Genomic DNA, 25765 nt, shown 5'->3' with positions numbered 1-25765 from the left:
CCCTGAGCGGCGCTGGAGCCGGAGCCGGTCCCCGTGTCCTGAGGCTGAGGAGCCCCTCCGTTGTCCACGGCCCCCACCTGCGGGGGCAGAGGCTGGGTCCCGCGGCGGAGTTCCGGGGATGTGACTGCCTGGCGGCGGCGGCGGCCGTAACAACGTCCGGAGCCGGGGGAGGGGGTGTCTCGGGCAGAGACCCCTGGGCTCGGAGCAGCTGAGGCGGCCGGGCCTCCTCCTCCCCCCCCACCCCCCCGCCCGCCTTCCGCCTTCGGGGCCGCGAGCGTCCCCTGTCCGGTCCAGCCCTGCCCTGACACTGGGGGTGGTCTCTGTTTCCCCCAGACCTGGGACACCCCCGTTTCCTGAGGCGTGGAGGAGCGACGCCCCCGAGTAAGCCGCCCGTGCCCCGCCCCGGCAGCCTCCCCTCTACCCCGGAGCCGCCCCTGGCTCCCACTCCTGGCCCCGAGTGTGGCCTTGGAGCCCCCCATTCATATCCTCTCCCTGCTGTCAAGTGGCCTCCCCTTCCTCCCCCCAGGTTGCTCCCGGGAGCCTCCGATGCCTTGACTTCTTCCAATGTCACCTACGGTCCCTTTAGTCTCAGCCCAAACAAAAACTTTAATGCAGAGGAAAAGCCTGGACTGGTTTCACAGGCCTTTTAAAAAGCGGACTTAAAAGTTGCTGGCAATGCATTCCTTCTCATCAGAGGCGAGGGCAAGCCCTCGCTGAAGTCTGGGTGACCCGCGCGTCCTTTTCCGGAGCGCAGGGTAGATAGAGACGCGGGAGCGACAGCTAGTTTGGCAGGAACTTTGTCGGAAGACGAAGAAACCAAGATGGGGGGGGGGGGGTGACTTCCACAGGAAAAGCTCAGGAGAAGCGTCCAGAGATGATCAACATTTCCTTTATGTGTGGGAATCGAGATGACTTTAGCGTTCCCTCTGCCAGCATCCCTGTGAATATTCGTTTTTCTTCTTGAAAGGGAAGAAACTTACAAAGCCAGTAAAAGACACTTAAACTCAAGAAACTTTTGGGCGGCACTGCAATTGCATGACTTCGGATTGATTCGGAACTCCTGTTTACATGTGTTCGCTAAAAGCTGTGCTGCCTTGGGTCACGGAAGATTTCTTTTCGTGATTGACCTCAATTACTGACTCGCGGAGATTCGGTGAATGTGAAAACCCACACGTATACTGTTTTCTTTCCCAAGCCCACTGACCATTCTGGAAGATCTTGAACCCTCTTCTGGAAAGGGGTGCCTCGCATTACTTTATGGGGCAGCAGCCTGGAAAAGTTCTTGGGGACCAGAGAAGGCCGAGTTTGCCTGCCCTGCACTTTATCAAAGGAGCAGGGAAGAAGGAGTCATCGAGGCACGGGGGTCCACACTGCAATGTTTTTGTGGAGCATGGTGAGTGCGTTTCAGGCTTTCCCGCCCTGCTTTTCCTCAGGTGCTCAGCTTAGGAATCTGCAGAAGGCACTTTTGAACAAAAGCGCTTGTGTGCGTTTCTTCCAGGTGTACTTAACGCTTCGATGACGGCACTTTTCCTCTTAGTTTGCGGTGGAACCTGCTCTGTGTCAGAAGTCCCTTGGGACTCTGTGTGGCTTTATTTCAGAATCTCTCTGAGTTGTTTATTTCTCGCCTAACTCCCCTTCTCGCTCACTGTTGACCTTAGATAAGCCATTTTACTCTTCCATTTTCCTGAGGAGGTTGGACTTAAGTCATTTCTCAGGATCATAGTCCATGATCCTGTTCCAACCTAAGGCATGGGCTCTACCCGAGGATCCTTCTACCCGAGGGCCCTTCTACCTGAGGATCCTTCTACCTGAGGGTCCTTCTACCCGAGGGTCCTTCACTGCTTTAGTGGCGGCGGGCTTTTATCGTGTCCTCAGAGTGGCCCGTGTGTCCCCAAATCCCAGAAGGTTAAGAACTACAGATCCTAGTTGACAGTGGTACCCTTGACCTTTCAGTCCTCCGTAGGACATGGAAATACGCACTCCGGAGCTCCATGGGAAACACTGAGTGGGGAAGCAGCACCCTTTGTGCATCGAGGAAAGCTGGTTTCTAGTTATCTTACCTTACCGAGGAGTCTTCGTCCCCCCAGGGATGGGGGGTCTCTCCCCTTCCTCTCTCTCCCTGTTTCAGATGATATTTGGGAGCAAGGGAAGCTGCCTGTGATATTTTTATGAACACGGTTGGCATTTGATTGCAGACAGTCTGTATCACGCTGTACGTTTCCAGGAGTCCTGTGCAAAGTTTTGAAGCGAAGGGTCAGCTTAGACTCGCGTCTGTAATGGGGACTGGCCGGGAGCCAATTAATTAGGGTCCTGTTGGTAGTGTGGCAGCCTGACATTTTTCGGACTGTGTATTTTACATTGGAGTATCGATCCCACCCACTCTATAAGCCAGTGTAAGAGAAGTGCAGGGGCATCTCCTTTGAAATTCAGTCGCAGATGCCTTTGAGCAATGGGTGATCACAATCAAAAAAGGTGTCTGTTCCTTGGAACTTGGATTTGACTGTGGATGCTTTACTTTCTGACAGACAAATATTTACCTCATCTACATAATTTGGGTGCTCAAATTGTATTTTTCCTTGATGTTCGTTACATTTTAGCACTGGCTTTAGGCAGGCAGATATTGAAATTTGTTACATTCTGGTGCTTCCCCAACTCAGGATTTATAAAATGAATTATTTATATTAAAAAATTTTTTTTAACATTATTTATTTTTGAGAGAGAGAGCGCAAGCAAGAGAGGGGCAGAGAAAGAGAGGGAGACACAGAATCTGAAGCAGGCTCCGGGCTCTGAGCTAGCTGTCAGCACAGAGCCCGACGTGGGGCTCGAACCCACGAGCTGTGAGATCATGACCCGAGCCGAAGTTGAACGCTTAACCTACTGAGCCCCCCAGGCGCCCCTGAGTTACTTACATTTTAAACTAGTGATGATCATGCAGCCTTGGATAATGAAAATCGGGACAGACTTTTCTGAGAGCTTTGGTCAAATTTAGCAGAATTTAAAATATATGTACCAATAACCTAGTAATCTCACTTCTAGGAAATCATTCCGGCACAGAACAGTTTGGTCCCCTAGGTGTCCCTGATGCCCTTTCAGAGAGGGTTGAGAGGTTAAAACTGTTTTCACGTTAATACCATACTTAGATGCCGTTTGCACTCTTTGCGCTAGTGATGCAAAAGTCGTGCAGGCTTCTTAGCGTGAATGAAGGCTGTCGCACTTTATTAGAAGCCATTGTACCCTCTGCGCCGTGCACTCATCATAAATACAGCATGGTAAAATAAACGTTTGTTTTTCGCTTGAATGTTCTTGCTGAGGTCGTAGACAAGATTAAATTTATATACCGTTGCTCCCCTCCCCACCCCTCGTGTATATGGTTTTTTCAGTAGTCCGTAGGGTGAAGTGAGAAGTGCACGGGAAGCATTTCGGCCGTGTGCTGAGGTCTGATGGTTATCTCTCCAGGAAAAGCAGATGGGCGGTTGTTTGAGGCGCACACTGAACTAGCTTGCTTTTTTTCCCCCCGGACTGCCGTTTTTACTCGGACTGCCACTGACAAACCACCGTTATTCAGGCCAGAAAAAAAGGATAAAGGAGTCTTTCAAGTAAAACAACTGGTGGTAGATGTTGCCAGTGATAAAATTTCAGCTTTCCAGTAAAGGTCAGGAGTTTGGAAAACTTGTATCTGCTACCGTGATGTTGGGGTTGGCGGTGATATTTACAGGTGTGGTGTTCTGATACCTTATGTAATGAAATGTGTTATTCGGAAAATCTGTGTAATTCAGGGAACCCATATTTTCTGAGGGACCACTACACGGTATCATAAAATCACACACAGGTGAAAAATCCATCCAGGGTGCAAGTGGACCAATGGATTTTAATGTTACAAAAGGTCCTTGGTACAGTTTTAGATTCTTCATCACAACTAACCTTTAAGAAACTATCACTTAATGGCGCTTTGGTGTAGCTTCAAAGAATATCTTACAGTGATCTAAAAAGGCTACTTTTTTGGTGGCAGTTTTTTTCCAGTAATCCAAATGCTTTTATTTTTTAAAATTTTTTGTTGTTTTTTATTTAATTTTGAGAGTCAGAGAGAGACAGCGCGAGCAGGGGAGAGAGGGGGAGATACAGAATCCGAAGACAGGCTCCAGGCTCTGAGCTAGCTGTCAGCACAGAGCCTGACGCGGGGCTCGAACCCACTAATCGTGAGATCATGACCTGAGCCGGTCAGACACTTAACCAACTGAGCCACCCCGGCGCCCCCCAAATGCTTTTATTTTTTTAATTTTTTTATTTTTTTAATGTTTTATTTATTTCTAGGAGAGAGAGAGAGAGACAGCGTGAGCAGGGGAGGGTCAGAGAGAGAGGGAGTCACAGACTGAAACAGGCTCCAGGCTCTGAGCTGGCAGTCAGCACAGAGCCCGAAGCGGGGCTCGAACCCACAAACCCTGAGATCATGACCTAGCGAAAGTTGGACGCTTAACCGACTAAGCCACCCAGGTGCCCCCCCCCCCCCAAATGCTTTTAAATGAGTAACTTTTAGAGTTTCGGTTTAGATTTCTAGTGTGGTAAACATTGGTGAGATAATCTATGTAAACAAAAGCTCATGGGGGGTCTTCTGCAATTTTCAAGAGTGTGAAGAGGTCCTGGGATCAAAAGAGTTTGAGAACTGCGGCTGTAGAGGGTCTCCCACAAAGGCACATCAGGCTGTGTGTTGCGGGCGTGCTCGAAAATACGAACACCGAAAGGCATCTGTGTAGGGGTCAGAGGAAAGAAGCAATCTGCAGATGAGTCAGCCTGGTATGGGAATTGGGATTTAGGTGGAATCGGAGAAAACTTGGGCTTTTTACTTTGCCTTTGTGATGTCTTTGTGTGACAAATTTGTTATTTTCCAATGCAGAACATAAAAAGATGGGAAAACTGAATTGATGGCAGCCCGGCCCAATTTTCCCTCCTTTGCAGCAGCTTTTTATGAAAGAATTTGCCTACCTCCCGTAGGACTGAAGACAAATCAATTTCTTTGGACCCTGGGTATCTTTTTCTAGGGGAACACAATCTTATTCTGTGTTACAAATTGTCCTTGATCCTTCATAAGGGTGATCTTTCTAGAGTTGGTTAATATCCACAGAGGTTGGATCAAAAGACTTGCAGTCACTGAGCTCCTGGGTGGCTCAGTCGGTTAAGTGTCCAACTTCGGCTCAGGTCATGATCTCACGGTTTATGGATTGGAGCCCCGCATCGGGCTCTGTGCTGACAGCCCGGAGCCTGGAACCTGCTTTGAATTCTCTCTCTTTCTCTCTCTCTGCCCCTCCTCTGCTCACACACTATCTCTCTGTCTCAAAAATAAACATTAAAAATTTAAAAAAAGAGCCACCTTGCAGTCATAAAATACGGCGTCGGATCAGACACGAACCTGGAAGCAGAGAATGCTGCTGTGTGAGGGCGGCAGTGGCCAATCTGGAAAGAGAGGGCAGATGGCTGTTTTTTGCCCGGATCATTCAGAGTCAGAAGGGCTAGTCATATGCGCAGGGAAAATAATGGTATTATACCATGCACCGTATGTCCCTTCCAGATTTCAGTGGCTTGACTACAGAAAATTCACTTTCAGGAGAGTTGGTAGAAGAGGAATAAAGGAATTCACTACAGATCTCTTTTCCTTGGTGTTTCCTTCTTTCTCCAATAAATATTTATTGAGCACATGATGTATTGGAATGTTTTAGTCATTGGTGATACATTCGCAAACAAAAAACACCCCTGCCCCCCCCCCCCCGAATTTACATTCTAGTGGGAGGAGACAGATCATTAAATAAGCAAGGTAAGTAAAGTATAGAGTCTGTTAGGTGGTAGTAGATGCTGGAGAGGAAACTACCATAGAAAAGAGAGTAGGGAATTGTGGGCGGTATGATTTTAGTTAGGGAGGCCTCAGTGCAAAGGCCCTGAGGCAGAGCTTGTTTAGCACCTTTGAGGAGTAGCCCAGAAGAGTAGTGAGAGATAAAGTGGGGGTGGGGAGAGAATGGCTGGAGCAGAACGGGGCCATGTTGACCATTCGAAGACTTTTGAGTTTTCACTTGTGTGGTTTGAGAAGCCTTCGGAGAATTTCGAGAGGAGTGACAGGACCCGATTTATGTTTTGTTAGGAAGTCCCCTGCTGCTGTATTCTGAAGGAGAGGAAAGAGGAAGCGGGGATTACATTTAGGGGTTGGTTGCCCTAATCTGGATGAGGATGGTCATGGCTTGGACCAGGGTGGCGGCAGTGGGGAAGGGGTCAGACTCGGTGAATATTGTCAGGCACAGCTGCCTGGATTTGCTGTTGGATTAGACCCGAGATGGGGGATTTGGATGTGAGAGAAGTCAAGGGCGACTCCAAGGTGTTTGGGCTGAATCCCTGGAAAAATGGAGTTGCCTTTTATCGCAGGATAGACAAGTGGGGTTTTGGGAGGTGCGTTGCGGAGAGTGAAGACCAGGAGCTTCGTCCTGGGCATGTTACATTGAGATGCCTGTTTACTGGGCATCCGGGTGGATATGTCACATATGCAGTTGAGTCTACAAGCTTGAATTCAGGGAAGCTGTCTGGGCCGGAGAGGGGACGTGGGAGTCACCAGGTAATAGGTGCCTGTCAAGCTGTGAGAACAATGACAGGCTCAAGGGAGAAATCTGCCAAGTACGAACCTTCCAAATGTGTAAACTGACATTCAGTGGTTTTTGAGATTAGGACTTCACGTTTCTATGTAGGATTAGTTTGATTCTTTTTTGGGGAGTGGTGACATTTAAATTTTGCTTGGAAATGATTTTAGCTCATTCTTAAGTTTTACTTTGTTGTTGTTTGTTTATTTTTGAGAAAGAGAGTGCAAGCCGGTGGGGGGGGGGAATGGAGGTGGGGGGTGGGGGTGGGGGAGACTGAAAAGTGAAGCAGGCTCCAGGCTCTCAGCACAGAGTCTAATGCAGGGCTCGAACTCACGAACTGTGAGATCATGACCTGAGCTGAAGTCGGACGCTTAACCAACTGAGCCACATAGGCTCCCCTCATTTTTAAGTTTTAAATCCTGTTTCTCTCAGGACTGGTTGTTTTTCTCTGAATCAAAAAATTGCAGGTTTTAAAAAAATTTGCACATAATTTTTCCTATTCTTGGTAACAAGCGTTTTATTTTTTTAATTACAAAAAACCTTTGTATTTTATTTATTATTTTTTTTTAATTTTTATTAAAAAATTTTAATGTTTTTATTTATTTCTGAGAGAGAGAGTGTGAACAGGGGAGTGGCAGAGAGAGAGGGAGATACAGAATCTGAAACAGGCTCCAGGCTTTGAGCTCATTGTCAGCATGAGCCTGACGTGGGGCTTGAACCCGCAAACTGTGAGATCATGACCTGAGCCAAAGTCAGATGCTTAACCGACTGAGCCACCCAGGTGCTCCTATTTATATTTTAATAGAGAGCAAGCACCGTGAACAGGGGAGGGACCAGGGTGGGGAAAAAGAGAATCCCAAGCAGGCTCTTTGCTGTCAGCTTGGAGCCTGATGTCATGAACTGTGAGGTCATGGCCTGAGCCAAAATCAAGAATTGGAGGCTTAGTCGACAGCCACCCAAGCGTCCCTAGTGTTTTAAATATAAAAAATTCGTTTCAATCTTAAAAGCTTGGTTGGGGAGCCTGGCCAACATGCAACTCTTGATCTCAGGGTTTTGAGTTTTAACCCCATGCTTGGGGCAGTGTTTACTTAAAAACACAAATAAAATTAAAAATAAGTTTTGTAATAATTTACTAGTTAATGCTTTAAAAAACTGAAGTTTTTTTTCAAATAAATTATTTGTGGATTTTCTAATTCTAAGTTGGTATATCTATGTCCTGCAGGGTATTATTTAATTTGGTAATGCCACATGTTTTACTTATGAGCTTCCCTGAAAACTGGTTTTAAGAAATTGTTTACTCTCACTTTAAAACTATTTTACAGGGGCACCTGGGTGGCTCAGTCAGTTAAGCGTCTGACTTGGGCTCAGGTCATGATCTCACGGTTTGTGAGTTCGAGCCCCACGTCAGGCTCTGAGCTGTCAGTGCTTCGGATTCTGTGTCTCCCTCTCTCTCTGCCCCTCCCCTGTTCATGCTCTGTTTCTCTCTCTCAAAAATAAATAAACCTTAAAAAATGTATAAACAAAAAACGATTTCACATTTCTCTGGGTACCTGGGCGGCTCAGTTGGTTAAGTGTCTGACTCTTGATTTTGGCTCAGGTCATGATCTCTTGGTTTGTGGTATTGAGCCCCTGTTTTGGGCTCTTTGCTGACAGTGTGGGGCCTGCTTGGGATTCTTTCTCTCTCTTTCCCTCTCTCTGCTCCTCCCTCGCTTGCACATGCATGCATGAATGCACACTCTCTCTCTCTCAAAATAAATGAATAAACATTATAAACAAACTATTGTACAGTTTTCCAGTAAAATTTTATTGAAGGTAATAGAAAAGGAGTATGATAGACCAAGACTAATTCCCATCACTGGTAAATTGTACTAAGTATCTGTATACATCAGCAGGTAGGAGACTTGCAATTGTGGAATCTACAAGTATTGAAGTTGAATGAGTCAGATTCTTAAAAAGAGATCATTTGGAAAGATCATATTTATGTACTTATGTTAGGGATTGAGTTGTGAACTGTGAAAATGTGAAACCGTGTATGCGTACATTTTTTTTAAGGCACCCTGTGATTTTCTGTCCGTGAATATATTTTGTGTGGCCTTCTTACTACTCATGAAACCTTATTGCCCCATTTTAAGAACTATGCTTAGGGGTGCCTGGGTGGCTCAGTTGAGCGTGTGACTCTTGAATTTAGCACAGGTCACGATCTCACAGTTGCTGGGATCCAGCCTCGCGTCGAGGTCCATGCCGACAGCGAAGAGCCTGCTTGGGATTCTCTCGCTCTCGCTCTTTCTCTGCCCCTTTTCCAGTTGCGCACTCTCTCTGTCTCTCTCAAAATAAATAAAAAATATGGGCGCCTGGGTGGCTCAGTCGGTTAAGCATCTGACTTCAGCTCAGGTCATGATCTCACGGTTTGTGGGTTCGAGCCCCACATCGGGCTCTGTGCTGACGGCTCAGAGCCTGTTTCAGATTCTGTGTCTCCCTCTCTCTCTGCCCCTCCCCACTCATTCTCTGTCTCTCAAAACTGAATAAATGCTAAAAAAATAAATAAATAAATAAATAAAATAAAAAATATTTTTAAAAAATCTTAAAAAAAGAAGTATGCTTATGATAGAGAAGAAAACAGGAATTTCATTTGTGGGATAAAGGAGGATGATCAAAAATGATTTGACCAAAAGAATTTTTATGTTATTTAAATGAAGCATTGTATCAAAGGAAATAAGAATTGGAGAAAACGTGTGATATATGTTGCTGTGTTGTTTTGTGTGTCGCAAATTGTGAGTTTTTTGAAGGGGAGAATAGAGATGAGTTAATATGCTTGAGCTGGGAATTATACCCATAGGAGTACATCAGGCATACTATCTGGATCTAGGAGGGAAAGGTTAAAATTGCTGTTTATAAGATGAGCTTCAGGAAAAGGAAGTGCTCCCTGAAGGCCTCCTTTGAGCACATTCTGTCATTCCCTCCCTCCTCGCCTCTTGTGCCCTGACATGACTCTTTTGTGGGCTCACAACCTGCCTGCCTTTCAACACTCCACTTGGGTCCCGCCTCCTTCTTGAACACAAATTCTGATGTGCTTTTTTGTTACTGTTGATTTTTTAAAGTGAGCTCCATGCCCAGCGTGGGTTTTGAACTCATGACCCTGAGATCAAGAGTCACTTGCTCTACCAACTGCACCAGCCAGGGGCCCCTGACATGTTGTTTTGAGGTGTTTAATTCCCAAACATTTGCGGAGGCTAGGTATCTTACTGATTTCTAACCTAATTCCATAGCGGTCAGAGCGTATCTTCCGTAAATTTCAGTCTTTTGACATTTACTCGGACTAATTTTCTGGCCCCACATATAACCTATCTTACTGAATGTTCCGTTTGTACTTGGAAAGAATCTATATCCTGCAGCTGTAATTTTCTGTAAATGTGAATTAGATCAGATTGGTTGATAGTGTTTAAAAATCTTCCACATCCTTACTTACTCTTTGTCTGCCTGTTTTATCTGTACCTTTGCTGAGTTTCTTTTTGGTCTCTTTTTCTACTGAGAGGGAGATATTAAAAATCAGCAGCTATAATGATAGATCACCTCCCCCTTTCAATTCTATTGTGTTTTTTTTGGCCTTAAGAGCAATTATTAGAAAACAAGAAAGACTCGGGTGGGTGGGGGGAACCTAAGCATTTAACTCAAGAAGTTAGAAAACCAAAGTAATCCACAGTACACAGAAGTAAGAGAGGAGTAACAATGAAAACAGAAATTCAGAAATGGAAATGTCGGGGTGCCTGGGTGGCTCAGTTGGTTGAGCATCCAACTCTTTTTTTTTTTTAATGTTTGTTTATTTTTGAGACAGAGAGAGAGAGTAGGGGAGGGGCAGAGAGGGAAGTAGACACAGAATCCGTAGCAGGCTCCAGGCTCCATGCTGTCAGCACAGAGCCCGATGTGAAGCTTGAACCCATGAACCGTGGGATCATGACCTGAGCTGGAGTTGGATGCTTCACTGACTGAGCCACCATGCACCCTGAGCATCCAACTCTTGATTTAGGTTCTGGGGTCGTGGGGTTAAGCACCAAGTCGGGCTCCGTGCTCAGTGTGGAGCCTGCTGGGGATTCTCTCTCTCCCTCTGCCCTTCTACCCCACTTTGTGTGTGCTCTCTTTCTCCAAGATATAACACACACACACACACACGTACATGCATACACGCGCACACGCACGCACATACGCATATACGTACATGTGCACACACACACGTACATACATACGCACACATGCACATGCATACATACAGATGCACACACGTACATACATAGACAGCACATATACATTTATGTACAGACACATGTACACACATACGCACACATGCATCCACACGTATATACACATGTACACATATGCACACACGTACGTACATATATACGTACACACATGTACACACATACATACGTGCATACATACATACTTACAATAAATGGAAATGTCAATAAAACCAAGTGCTGATGTCGAAAAAAAGTCTGTAAATTAGGCAAATCTTTTAGCAAGATTGATGAAGAAGAAGAGGAGGCACAAGTGTGCAGTATTTGGGGTGCGAATGGAACCGCAAACGTGCCGTCGGTTTGTTTCACGTATCTGGAACCTTTGTTGGGTCACCAACACTTTTTTTTTTTTCTCTCCGGTGTTACTTTGATTTTCTAGCTTCTTGAGTTAAATGCTTAGGTTCCCCCCCACCCCTAGTCTTTGTTTTCTAATAATTGCTGTTGATCTGTCTTCAAGTTGAAGAACCCTTCCTCAGTTTTCCATTGTTAATCTGCTTAAGATTCTCATTTCAGATCTGGTATTTTCCACTTTAAAATTTCCATCTGGTTCTTTTAGATAGTTTGCATTTTCCACTGAGATTCACCATTTTCTTACTCGTTAGGCCCATCTTTGCCTCCAAATTTTTTTTTAATATTTATTTATTTTAGAGAGAGAAAGAGAGAGAGAGAGAGATAGCATGAGTTGGGGAGGGGCAGAGAGAGAGGGAGACACTGAATCGGAAACAGGCTCCAGGCTCTGAGCTGTCAGCACAGAGCCCAACACGGGGCTTGAACTCATGAGCTGTGAGATCATGATCTGAGCCGAAGTCAGACGCTTGACCGACTGAACCACCCAGATGCCTCTTCCTCCAAATTCTTAAAGGTAATTTGTAATAAGGAACTTGTCTGCTAATTTAAGTGTCTGGGTAATCTTGGGGACTCTTTTTATTGATTGCTTTTTCCTTTATGTTGTGAGTCAACATTTTCACATTCTTTGCATGTTTAGTGATTTTTTGTCAGTATGTCACATACGTGGATGTCACACCGCGGGGATTCCGGGTCTTGTCTTACTTTAGAGAAGGTCTGGGTTTTTTTCTAACCCACAGTTACTTGCCTGTTCTTTGACCCTGTCTCACCCGGTTTTATGCTGTCTTAAGAGTGAGTCAGCTTTGGATTCATCCTTAGTCCTGAGGCATGGCCCTCGCTCCGGGGCGTCCTTTACACTTACTGCTTGGCCTTCCCAGGGTGTCTCGTAAAGGACCGAGGTGCTCAGCAGGGCTTCACGTCTCCGCTCAGGTCCCACCCTCACAGCCACTGCTGTCTGTCAGGCCCTCTGGACTCTCACCTTGCGTGTGGGCTGCCGAGCCCTCTGCCAGGGACCCAGGGGGCACCTCCCTCCTCTTCTGCCCTCCCCCCAGTGCAACCCCTCCCGTCACGTGTCCTGCTCTACACTTTCTAGGTGCCTCCGCAGCCTTGAACCCTGGCCTCCGCTTCCTCGCTGCCAGGAGACTGCGGCTGTCTGGGCTCCCGCTCCCCACACTGCAGCTGGGAAAGGGCCCCAGGGCAGGAAGTCAGAGGAGGTTACGGTTACCCGTGTTTTTCTCTCCTCCCCAGGATCACAGTCCTTAATGCTTGGAACCCGTCGTCTCAAATATTCGCTTAGGGCAAAGGATGTCTGATGCGAGGGCTCCAGTTGCTTTACATTCTTGACAAACTTTGATACCGTCACAGTTTGAAGTGCTGGGTGGCCGCGCGGCACTGTCTCGTTGTGGTTTTGACTCACTGGCTTTGAGGACTCCCTGAAAAGAAGCACCTGTCCATATGCTTATGGGCCGTTTGGATGTTAGACGCACGTATCTGGTGTGTGAGTGCGCGTGTAAATTGGTGGCTGTGTCTGCGTGTGTGCGTGTGACCTGTCAGTTGGTGGACCTCTTCTGTCCATCTTTCTAGTTACGTTTCTAACTACATATATTTATATATGTTATTTATATATTCTCAATATAGGTCTTTTGTTGGATACATTTACTGCTAATATTGAGTCGTGCTCTGTGGTTTGCCTTTTTATTCTCTGAATGGTATCTTTGATGAATCAGCGTTTTTTAATTTTAATGTCATTCAGTTTAACCATTTTTTTCTTTAGGTCGGTGCTTTTTTTATGGCCTCTGTAAGAGATCTTTGTTTACCCCAAGGTCATGAAGAAGTTTTGTTTTGTTTTAGTTAAGTTTTTATTTTAATTCCAGTGTAGTTAACATGCAGCACTATATTAGTTTCTGGTTTCGTGAAGAAGTTTTATTCCATGACCTTTCATACACAAATCTACAGTTTACTTGGAATTGATTTCTCTTTTTAAGATTTTACTTATTTATTTGTTTGTTTTGAGAGAGAGAGAGAGAGAGAGAGAGCAAGCGGGGAAGGGTTAGAGAGAAGGGTAGAGAGAATCTCAAGCAGGCTCCACACCTGACACGGGGCCAGAACCCTGGAACTGTGACATCACGACGTGAACCGAAATCAAGAGCTGGGTGCTTCACCCACTGAGCCACCCAGGCACCCCAAGATTTTATTTTTAAGGTAATCTCTATCCCCAACGTGGGGCTCGAACTCACAACCCCAAGATCAAGAGTCGCACGCCCTGCGAGCTGAGCCAGCCAGGCACCCCAGAATTGATTTTTCTGTGTTGGGGTGATGGTTTGTTTTTATTTTTTCCACACTGACTAGTTCTTTAATTGACGAGCACGGTTGCTGCTGCATAAATCAGGTCTCCGTCTGTATGTGGGACTGGGAGCTCCTTACTCTGTCTGTTGGTCCTGTTTTCTGTCCTGGCACCAGGGCCATAGTATGTTAAATACCGCAGTCTTAAAATAAGTCTTAATATCGCCTAGCGGACAGCTTCCAGTTGACCTGCAAGATTGCCCTGCTCCTTTGTATTTACAAATACATTTTAGAATCGGTCTATCAATTTCCTGCTCAAACAAAAACCTCATGAGGATTTCCTACCAGGATTACACTAAAGCTGTAGATTACTTAGATCCCAGGAATAAATATGCAATATAAAGAATTGTGACTGAGGAAAGCACACCACTTCAGGAGACATTTTCTGTCCATATTAATCATAAAGGCTGAATGATTTCTAGAAATTGGGGAGGATTTCAAAACATGAGCTCAGTCCAGATTCACCTTTGGAGTGGTTTTTTCTTTTTAATTTCTATTTTTCTTTGACACTTAGTTCTTGGTTCCTTGATGGTGGAGACCGTGTTTATACATTTTCATGGGCCCAGCATTTATTTACTTATATATATATTAAAATATTAATATTCTAAAGTATTTTTAGGGGTGCCTGGGTGGCTCAGTCGGTTGAGCATCCGACTTCAGCTCAGGTCATGATCTCGCGGTTCGTGGGTTCGAGCCCCACGTTGGGCTCTGTGCTGACAGCTCAGAGCCTGGAGCCTGCTTCAGATTCTGTGACTCCCTCTCTCTCTGCCCCTCCCCTCCCCTGCTCATGCTCTATCTTTCTCTTTTTCAAAGATAAATATTCATTTAAAAAATATTTTTAATTGTAGAATTTATAAATTTAACATTATAAAATACTTTGATAAACATATATTTTAATATATATGTTAAATGTTTATTTACTTATTTTGAGGAGGATGTGGCAGAGAGAGTGTGTGTGCACCAGCAGGGGAGGGGCAGAGATAGAGGGAGACAGAGAATCCCAAGCAGGCTCTATGCTGTCAGCACAGAGCCTGACATGGAGATCGAAATCATGAACCGGGAGATCATGACCTGAGCTGAAATCAAGAGTCAGGCAGTTAACCCACTGAGCCCCTCAGGCAGCCCCAGCATTATATTTTTTACAGACTAGGTGCTCACTAAATATGGAATTGAATCTCATTGATTATCGCAGTGCCCGCTGCGTGTCATGTACTGTCAGGCCGGGGTTGTACCGCAGACTAGCCCTGGAACGTGGGGACACGATATTGGCTAACAAAAGGCTCCTTGTGTCCAGTTCACAAGCCTAAGGACGGACCACCATTGGCCATCTGCCGGGGAAAATGGTTACCGCCTTTGACTCAACAGCGTAGGGGGAGGTCCAGCAAATGGGCGGGGCAAGGGGGCACCTGTCCAGCTCGACCATGGTTGTTAAGCAGTTCTCACCGTTTTTATGTCCGGGGCTGCTCATGGCCACTAACTGGGTCTGGAAATACGGTACAGGAGAATAGCGCTGAATTTATTGTCCCATCTAAACTCCTAATTGGAACCTGCACTTCACAGGTTTTATGTCTGGTGCTCGCAGCTTTAGGAAAGAAAGGCAGCCAACCCAGTATCAAGAATTTAGGCAAAACAAACAACAGCAGCATTTTCCCTGGTGACGAATGGATTCAGCATAAGCTTCTGTACTTTCGGCGCGCCTGGGCGGCTCAGTCGGTTGCTCGTCCGGCTCAGATCAGGATCTCACGATTCATGAGTTCGAGCCCCACATCAGGCTCTGTGCTGACAGTTCAGAGCGTGGAGCCTCCTTTCGATTCTGTGTCTCCCTCTCTCTCTGTCTCTCTCCCTCCCTGCCCTTCTCCCACTTGCGATCTCTCTCTCAAAAATAAATAAAACATGAGAAAAAATTAAAATAAACAAATGAAGAAAACTCCTGTACTTTCTACTTCCGTGACATCATATACGAATTCCTGGTTTTGTGGGTGATTCGGTAGCATCCCGGATGACAAAGGGTGTCTGTCTCTTGTGGATGTGAAAGATTTAACTGTTTTCAAAGCACTCGTTTTCGATCTGTGGTGTAGGTAGCATAGACATTACTCCTGTTTTTTAGCAGAGAAAGCTGTGGTTCAGGATGGTAGTGAAGTATTTTTAGGATTACATGGCTGATTTGTTAACAGAGCCAGGGGTTGAAATCAGGTACTTCTTGATAGCTTGAGTATTTTTTTCTACCCAAGACATTACTTTCTGAAGATAAACTCATCCTTTTGAAAGTGTTCACAACACTGAAATGAGGGGGGGGGATTAGAGTTTATTTTGATAGAAATTTTATTTTTTCACCTTTTTGACACTGACTCGCATAATGAATGCACACAAATTACATGCTCTAAGAGCCATGACCTTGCAGCTGGGATCCCCTCCCAGTCTCAGGGCTGGAAAGGACCTAGAGGCCTGCTGCTTCTCTGTGCTTAGGTACACGTCCCCACACCGCATGGGTGGCTGCTCTGTGACGTGTGCGTGCTAGTCGTGGGTGCTGCCCGGCACCCACAGAGGCCACGGCCGCCTGGTGGTAGAAGGAGCAGAGCAGGGATACCAGTGACCCCGCGGGAGTGCGAGCACTGGCCAGGACACAGAGGTGGGGGGGTCATATACACAGAGGAGTGCAGGGTGCAGGCTCTGTGATCCAGGACGCAGAAAAACAAGAGCAGAGTAAGAAAACTGGGGTGAAAAGGAAATTGGATGAGGGCCTAGGGGAAGGGACACAGCGGGTTGTTTGGGACTGGTTAGTGCCACAGGTGCACGGCCCCAGGGCTGCACGGGCTGTGCTATGTCTGGCCCAGGCCGTCTCGATCAGGGGCCTCCATGCTCTTCACAGACCAGGTGTCAAGAGAGGGGAGCACAGCCATTAGCCCTGTGGTCCTAGGCCTTTGGGTTAGTGCGGGGCTCACTCCCGGGCCTGCCCAGATGGCGTGTCCCGTGTGTTTGCTGCTCATCCCTGGTTTTAGCTAAACTCGCAGGGTGGCCTTATGCAAAGAGCACAGGGTACTTTTCAGCACCTGACTTATGGGCTCCGGCTGCAGCACCTGGCCCTTGGAGGACGTGTGCTCAGCAGTGGCTCACACGGGGTGCGCACATAAACTTCTCGGTTATTCCCCGGCGCGGAGCACTCCCCCAGCACACTCCCCCTGGTACTGACAACTGCGTTTAAAACGGTTTCTCTGCGGGCCGGGATGGTCAACAAGACACTTCCATCTCTTCTGAAGTGCCTCAGAAAACCTGGAAGCTACCTGACTCACAGGTGTTGGGTCGCATATAAATAACCCGTCTTAGACGGGCACCAAGGATTGTCATGTGTTCCTGAACTTTCTATGGCTGCCGTTGCAGTGTTTTCTCTGAACCGGGCCCTGTGCCGAGCTCTTGGCGTGTTATTTTTGAAAGCAAATAATGCCAGAGCCTTCCTCCTAAAATGCAGTCCGGGCTTGGGATTCTGCAGCTTAAAACCCTCTGGAGGTTCCCATCAGGTAGAGCAACAGCTTGTGTTTTGTCAACAGTCATGTACTCTTATCCCTAATAATTTTTTTTTAATATTTTTATTTATTTCTAGGGGGGAGAGAGAGAGAGAGAGAGACAGCGTGAGCAGGGGAGGGTCAGAGAGAGAGGGAGTCACAGACTGAAACAGGCTCCAGGCTCTGAGCTGTCAGCACAGAGCCCGACGCGGGGCTCGAACCCACGAACCGTCAGATCATGACCTAAGTGAAAGTCGGACGCTCAACCGACTAAGCCACCCAGGCGCCCCCGATCCCTAATAATTTTTTTTGAGTGAACATATCATTCATGTATATGTATGTGCAGAGTTGGGTTTGAAGTTGTGGACTTGAATGTTTTTCAGCTGTTTGCTTCTCTGGAGACAAAGTAGGCAAGGAGTGAAAGGTAGGGCGGTGAGGAGGGTTCTAGGCCTTTTAATTGTCTGGTGTGCAGGTAGTTTTAATGCTGGCCTGCCTAATGGAGCCCTGGGCTCTTATGACTCGTAGTTTTCTGTAGAAAGAAATAAAAAAACCTCTCAAACAATAGTGAAGCCCTTGAGGTGTCCCTGTTTCCCCCTTCCTCCTTTCTGCCCCCATAGTCTGGCTTCTGATAGCAAATGGAGATGCCTAGAGTGTGGGGAAAATGACTTTTACGTTTAGGTTTCTTTTATTTTTTAATTTTTTTTTTTTAACATTTATTCATTTGTGAGAGACCGAGTGAGTGGGGGAGGTGCAGAGAGACAGGGAGACACAGAATCCGAAGCAGGCTCCTGTCTCTGAGCTGTCAGCACAGAGCCTGACGCGGGGCTCGAACTCACAGACCATGAGATCATAACCTGAGTTGAAGTCAGACGCTTAACTGACTGAGCCCCCCAGGCGCCCCTCACATTTGGGTTTCTTATTCTAAAGTTCTTTCCCCCATATTTCAGCCTGACTTGTGATAACCAGTCACCGTTCTTGTTCTTTGAAATGCATGTGGAAAAATGTAGATCAGTGTCATGTTTGTGCCATGAAACCCCAGAATTGTCTGATTTTCAAGTTCCTGCTTGTTTGGTTGTGGCTAAAATTCTGTGTTTAAAAGAGTAGAATTTGTTGCTACTCCCAGCCCATTGAAGATCAGGCAGAGAAATGAAGTGGGCCTGGAAAAGTAAGGCTTGACCGGGTGGCTTGTGAGTTAAACCACACCCTCCCAGAGATGAAAGTACAGACTGCGGGATGTATGGGAGTTTCGTTGTACTTTGACAATGTCCTGCTTCTGTGTCTGTCTCCTAGTCAAATAGCAAGACGGGTGACATCGAAGTCTTGGTTTTATCTGAATTCAGATCCCAGCTTACCAGTTACTACCGGTGTGACTGCAGACACCAGTATGACCTTGGTAGATATTAGTTGAGTGTGATCTCTGGGCATTGTGAGGTTCTGGAAATACAGCAAATTCTTCTTCTTTCTTTTTAATGTTTACTTACTTATTTTGAGAGCGAGCTAGCAAGCACGGGTTGGGGAGGGGCAGAGAGAACGGGAGAGAGAGAATCCCAAGCAGGCTTCACACTGTCAGCGCAGAGCCTGCTGGGGGCTCGATCTCACGAACTGTGACATCGTGACCCGAGCCGAAGTCCGTCACTTTAACCAACTGAGCCCCCCAGGCGCCCCTACAGCATGTATTTTTCACTGGAGTCTTTGGAGTCATTTGCAAAATGGGCATCGTAGTTTTTTACTTGAGTTACTATTAATGAGAGAATGAAATGGGATCATAAGTTAAAAATGTCTAATAGTGCCTGGCACTTGGTTAGCTCCTAACAAATAGCAATTATTGCTGCTATTATTGCTTATAATTCTAAAATAATATATCTGTCAGTAGTAAGGAGCAGGCCCCAGAGGCCTAACCCAAGAGGAAGATTAAGGAATGAATTCTAGTAGTAATGACATTGTGATAAGCAGCTTTTCTGTGACAAGCTTGTACAGTGCTGGTAATAAAGGATTATCTATAAAACCTGTGGTTTATATCTGACCATATGATGATATTGGAATGCAGTGCTTAAAGAAAATTCTAGAGAAAACCCCTGTTGAACTGTATGCATTTTTGAAAAAGGCCTTCTTAGAGTGGTCGGAGGTTATGAGCTGTGGAGATCTTTCCCTCTGTGTGGCATGAAATCAGCACTTGGGGGCTCCTCTGAGGATTTCCTGGAGGTGGGGGCCTTCAGGCCATTCAGCATCCTCTGCCCAGAGAGAGCCCGTCTTCACTCCCTCAGGGAGTTTCTTGTTTCTCCAGGACAGAGTCACCTAATCCTTAAATCTCCTGCTTCGTGTTTAGCACGCCTCATTCTTCTGGCTCTTTTCTCAGAGTCCACATAGGTTTTATTGGTGAATCTGGATGGAAGATAGCTTGGTGAAACCCATTTGGTCTGCAGTGCATTGTAGTGAGTCTGCTGGAGGTAAGTGCTGAGGCTTTTATGCGTGCGTGCTGTCAACCCAACCGAGAATTACACGGTAAAACTAACTTCACGTTCCCCGGTCACAAGGATTTATTAACAGACAGAACCTAAGAAATTTACAGGTCCATAGTATTTGCATTCGCATGTTGCATAACATTTTTTTCGTTATGTTCTTGTGATGTATAATTCATGGTGGATAATTCTCTCCATGACTTTCTGGGAATCTGTCAACTTAAAGGAGCTCCTAGGAATTTAAAGTAAATCTTATGCTCTGTGTGCCCCTCACCGCCAGGCAAGCACTGACCTGTTCTTGTCAGTGTTTTGTCTTTTTGAGAATGTCCTATAAATGGAACCATCCAGTATATAACCTTTTCAGACTGGCTTCTTTCACGGAGTCTAACACCTTTGAGGGCCATCAAGGGGTTGTGTATAACAATACGTCATTCCTTTTCATTGCTCAGCAGTATTCCATTGTATGGATGTCCTGTTCATGGTATACAGTTCATTCATCTGCTGAGGGGCATTCTGGTTGTTTTCCTGTTATTGATGATTATGAATAGAATTGCTATAAGCTTTGTGTACAGTTTCTGTAGGAACATAAATGTCCCCTTTCCTTAGTGTATCGGTTTCCTGTGGCTGCCGTGACACATTGCCACAAACCGGGTGGCTTAAAACAACAGAGATTTCTTGTCCACTGTTCTGGAAGCCAGAAGTCTGAAATTGGTATCTCCTGGCCCGCGTCATGGTGTCAGCAGGGCCTCACTCGCCCTAGAGGCCCCAGGAAAGAAGGCCCCAAGCCTTCCTTGGCTCTTCCAGCTTCTGGAGGCCACCAGCATTCCTTGGCCCATGACCCTCCCTTCCCTCCACACCCTCACTTCCATTGTTCCTCTCCTCCTCCCGCTATGCAGTCAGCTCTCTCTTCGCCTCCCTTCTAGAAGGGTCCTTGTGATTACATTCAGGGCCCATCAGGACGATTCAGGAACACCCCCCCAGCCCAAGGTCCTTAGCTTAGTCACATCTTCAAAGACCCTTTTGTGCCACGAGAGATAACCCAGGCTCCCGGGAGTAAGTCGTCGACCTCTTTTAGACGGTCTTTTCCTCAGCCTACCACACGCAGGTAGAGACTAGACATGGGTGGGTAGTGGGGTCACGTGGTAAGTGTATATTTAATTTTATTAGAAATTGCCAAGCAGGGGTGCCTGGGGGGCTCCGTCGGTTAAGCGGCCAACTTCGGCTCAGGTCATGATCTCGCGTGGTTTGTGACTTCAGGCCCCATGTCAGGCTCTGTGCTGACAGCTCAGAGCCTGGAGCCTGCTTCCGATTCTGTGTCTCCCTCTCTCTCTGCCCCTTTCCCCACTCACACTCTGTCTCTCCCTCTCTTTCAAAAGTAAATAAACATTTAAATTAAAAAAAAAAAAAAAAACGATCCCTCTCCCGTTAAAAAATACAACATTTGGGGTTAAATATAAATAAATAGTACCCAGTTTCAGTGTCTGAACATTGAAAAGCCCTTTATTTAAAACAGCGGATTACATGGCGTTGCCTTGCTCACCCAGGAGAAGCCACCTCCGCCACAACGGTTGCCGGACTTTGTTTCTGCTGTGCTAGGTCGCTGTTCGTGGTATGAGCTTTAGAGTATGTTCACTTGATCCAACATTTACTGCTTATAAATATTTGCTTCTGGCTCGGGGGCTGGTACTTCAGGCCATGTGATCTTGGAGAAGGCACTTAGCCGCTCGGATAGAGCTGAGCCTGTTTCTCCATCTCTCAGAGGGCGCTGAAGGCGCACTCTCTGCTCCTTCCCGGGATGTTGGGAGGGCGAGGTGAGCTGGTTTTTCGTGAAGGAGCCTCGGAAACTATAAAATCCGTCATGAATATATGTGATGAATATGGTTTCATGAAATGGTTCCCTTGTCTTCCTAATGTGAGATGCCAGACCTCGGTTTGAATGCTAGCGCTTGCGGAGGTGTCTCAGTTACTTACAGAAAATCTATTGCCAGGCGAGTTTGAATACTTAGAGGGTGGCCGGCAAAGGCTTTTTCATTACTGACTTTTCAAGTTATTTCTTCTAGATTTTGAGAATTGAAGAGGAGGGGACAAATAAAGAGGGGGAAAACTCCTCCCCGTGCCACGTGAACATGTGCCTTTTTTTTTAAGCTCCTGTTTTGGTGGGGTTGGGGCGATGGCGGGGAGTGCTGATAGAAGGGGGAAGAGACTTTATCCTTTGTTCAGACAGGTCCAGAAACAGGCAAGAGGCGCCCGGGGAGCTCAGTGGTTAAGCGTCTGACTCTTGATCTTGGTTCGTGATCTCAACAGTTGTGAGATGAGCCCCGTGTCAGGCTCTGCGTTGGGCATGGAGCCTGCTTGAGATTCTCTCTCTCCCTCTCTCCCCTTACCCCTCCCCTGCTTGCATGCGAGGGAGTACATGTGTGTGCTCGCTTGCTCTCTCTCAAACACACACACACACACACACACACACACACCAACAAACTGAAAAAAAAAACGAACACAATCAACATAATCATATAATATTTAAGAATACGTAAGTGGTATCATCCTGTATGCATCCGTTTGAAACTTGCTTTTTAAATCCAGGGTTGTATTAAGATTCACTTGTAGTTAGTGCCTTTCCATCTGGGTCCTCGTCGTAACTGCTGTATGGTGCTGTGTAATGTGACTAAGGTGTAGTTTATTCCTTGTCCCACCTACGGCCAGCCGGGTGATTTCCACCTTTCCTGTCATGACGAACAGCGACGCAGTGAATGTCGCCTACACGGCCACTTGTGCGCGGGGGTGAGAGTTTCCCAGGGCGGTGGGTGGGCCTGGTGAGGCCGGGCTCTGCAGTGGCAATAAACAGCCATGAGACCCCAGTTGCTTAACCAGGAGGGTGATCTCTGGCAGGTACGGTTGAGGGGTGCCCTGCCCCACATAGCTTCTTGGGGACCCAGACTGATGGTGGCCCCTACGTCTTGTGCCTGCATCACTGGAACTTGCAGCCATCCTGGCCCTGAGATAGTGCAAGAGAGTGGTGAGAACTGTGAGTTCTCCAGCCAGGAAGGGACTCAGGGTCACTGGCGGTTATACCCCACGCCCAGAACTGGGTACAAGGTCTCACCTCACTGTGAGAGGCCTTGGAATGTCTTCTTCCGTGTGTTCAGGAAGGGGAAGGGTTACCAACTGCGAGCTCTAGTAATTTCTACCCGAGACAGCTCCGTGGAAGAGCAGGCCTGTGCTGTTTCTTTAACGCTGTGTATCTAACCCACTACAAACTGCTGTCCCCCAAGAGAGGGGCAGCCGGTTCTCCCCCAAGTTAGGGAGCCCTTCAGGCTTAAATTACAGCTTGATTGTGGATTATAGGCTTTTTTTCTTTTTTTTGAAACATTACTAAAGCGGAAGGTGGAGACTGAACCTATGTCTTGGGATCTGTACACAGTTACTTATTTTTAAAAATGTAGAACATGTTTCTGCTGGTCTGGGTTCAGCTACAGAGACAGAAAGTATCTCATTTTAAGGAGGAGGGCTTTCTTTTCTTTTTTAATTAAAAAATGTCAAAAAAATTTTTTTAATGTTTTATTTATTTCTAGGAGAGAGAGAGAGAGAGAGAGAGACAGCGTGAGCAGGGGAGGGTCAGAGAGAGAGGGAGTCACAGACTGAAAGAGGCTCCAGGCTCTGAGCTGGCAGTCAGCACAGAGCCCGATGCGAGGCTCGAACCCACGAACCACGAGATCATGACCTAAGCGAAAGTCGGACGCTTAACCGACTAAGCCACCCAGGTGCCTGTTTTTAAAAATTTTTAATGTTTATTTTTGAGAGAGAAAGAGAGACAGAGCATGAGCAGGGGAGGGGCAGAGAGAGAGGGAGACAGAATCCGACACAGCGGGCTCCAGGCTCCGAGCTGTCAGTGCGGAGCCCGACGCAGGGCTCGAACTCCTGATCTGCGAGCCCACCACCTGAGCCGAAGTTAGATGCTCGGCCGATTGAGCCCTCCAGGTGCCCCGGGAGGGCTTTCTTGTAGAGTGGTTTATAGCTACCTGAATTATCGGGAGAGCTGGAAAAGCACCCTGCAGGCTGAGCTTCGTGAATGAGTCCCAAAGTGACCACACAGACCTGGGCCACCAAGGAAGCTGCAGCTTCCTCTGTCCTTGGAGAGATGCCACTGCCACAGTCAAGGACATTATACTCCTGCCTTGAGAGCAAATCAGGTGTCCCCCCCACGCGGCCGCCCAGCACATGGGAAGCTAATGCCCGGACGTGCGACCCCTGGTTCTGCCTCCGGAAAACCAAATGCTTCCGTAGCTGGCCCTGCTCTGGCATCGGCGGCGGCAGCAGGAGCGTGCCCGGCCTCCCTCGCTTCTGCTCTCCAGATCTCATCCAGATCTCACGTGAGCGTTATCTGGTCGGTAAAGCCTAAATCACACTTGAACCCTTGCTGCAAGGAAGTCGGTGACACTGATGCGTCATTTTTAGCTCTCCAGCCTCTGTGATCCTATGTGACGGAACACTGTGGGGAAGGGAGGGGTGACTGAGCATCTGTCTGCTCCCCTTGCCCCAGGTTCTTAACACGGATCATTAAGACGTGTGCATACAGTTATGGAGTCTCTGACCCCTGGGCTTCTGTGAATACGTTGGTGAATGTGCCCAATAACGTTTTTCTCTGCAGGGAGTCTATGCTTGCTGAGGCTCTGTAACTAAATGATGAGCAAACAAAGGGGAAACACCTGCTGATCAGATAGTTAGTGATTAAGCACCCAGATTCTGAAGGAAGATCTGGGGTTGAATCCTGTCTCTGCTGCTTTCTTGGTCAGAGACCTTGGACACATCGTTCTCTAAGCCTTTGTTTTCTCCTCTCTACAGTGGGATAAAACCAGGGCTCCTAGGGGGCTCAGTCGGTTGAGCGTCCAACTTCGGCTCAGGTCAGGATCTCATGGTTAGTGGATTCAAGCCCCACATTGGGCTCTGTGCTGACAACTCGGAGCCTGGAGCCTGCTTTAGGTTCTGTGTCTGCCCCACCCCCTCCCCTCTCTGTCTCTCAAAAATAAACATTAAAAATAAGTAAAATGGGATAAAACCTATCCCCCAGGGTTGTTATGAGGACTCAGTCCAGAATGCATGGGTAGTGGTGCCTGCTGCATTGCTTACCTCGGAGTGACAGTCAGTAACTAGCAGTTGCTTTCATTCATTCATTCATTCTTCAGAAGAAGGTGGCTAACACGAAAACTACAGTGTCTTTTTTTTTCTTAATAATTTTTAAAAATGTTTTATTTATTTTTGAAAGAGAGAGAGAGAGAGAGTGTGAGCAGGGGAGGGGCAGAGAGAGAGGGGGAGACACAAAATTGGAAGCAGGCTCCAGGCTCTGAGCTGTCAGCACAGAGCCCAATGCAGCGCTCAAACCCACGAACCGTGAGATCATGACCTGAGCTGAAGCTGGACACTCAACCGACTGAGCCACCCAGGCGCCCCAAAACTAGTGTCTTGAAGTCTCTGTTAGGAATACCACCTGGTAACTCCTATCTGTGATACAGAAGTGTACTTAGATATTATTTCCTCTGCTCTCACTGCATCCTGTGCCTAGTGCTGTGGTATTTATCGTACTGTTTGATGATCGCCTCTCTGTCGCTCCCTTTTAAGTGTCTTTAGGGAAGAGATTGTACTGTACTGCTTATTACATGGTAGATATTCCGTAAGTGTGTATTAAATGAACACATGAGTGTTTTGGGCAACTTTTTAGCTTGAGGGAAAGACTACGGGAAGACATATTAGCTGCCTGAAATTTAAAAAAAAGTTTTTTTTTTTTTTGAGTTTATTGATTTAAACTGAGCTGAGATCGGGGCACTGGGGGGCTCAGTTGGTCAAGCATCCGACTTCGGCTCAGGTCATGATCTCACGGTTCATGGGTTCAAGCCCCGCGTCGGGCTCTGTGCTGACAGCTCAGAGCCTGGAGCCTGTTTCAAATTCTGTGTCTCCTTCTCTCTCTGACCCTCCCCTGCTCACACTGTCTCTCTCTCTCTCTCTCTCAGAAATATAAACAAACAAACAAACAAACAAACTGAGCCAAGACCAAGAGTCAGATGCTTAGCTGACCGCGCCACCCAGGTGTCCTGCCTGAAAATATTTAAAGTGCGTCATGGGGCGCCTGGGTGGCTTAGTCGGTTAAGCGTCCGACTTTCGCTTAGGTCATGATCTCGCGGTTCGTGGGTTCGAGCCCCGCGTCGGGCTCTGTGCTG

At 46.9% G+C, this 25765-nt stretch overlaps 1 protein-coding gene across 1 annotated transcript in view; it reads left to right on the top strand.

Annotated features, from left to right (window-relative positions):
* The window catches only part of ABL1 (ABL proto-oncogene 1, non-receptor tyrosine kinase), a 140153-nt gene continuing 114388 nt past the window's right edge, over nt 1–25765 (top strand). Inside the window, exon 1 of the mRNA XM_039229623.1 lies at nt 1–1393. Coding sequence (XP_039085554.1) covers nt 1258–1393 — 136 coding nt within the window. The 5' untranslated portion in view covers nt 1–1257. The remainder of the gene's footprint in view (nt 1394–25765) is intronic.

The sequence above is a fragment of the Hyaena hyaena genome, unplaced genomic scaffold (genome assembly GCF_003009895.1).
Source record: "Hyaena hyaena isolate Hyena2069 unplaced genomic scaffold, ASM300989v1 scaffold_38, whole genome shotgun sequence".
Classification (NCBI taxonomy): domain Eukaryota; kingdom Metazoa; phylum Chordata; class Mammalia; order Carnivora; family Hyaenidae; genus Hyaena; species Hyaena hyaena.
This window is presented reverse-complemented; position numbering and strand designations above follow the sequence as displayed.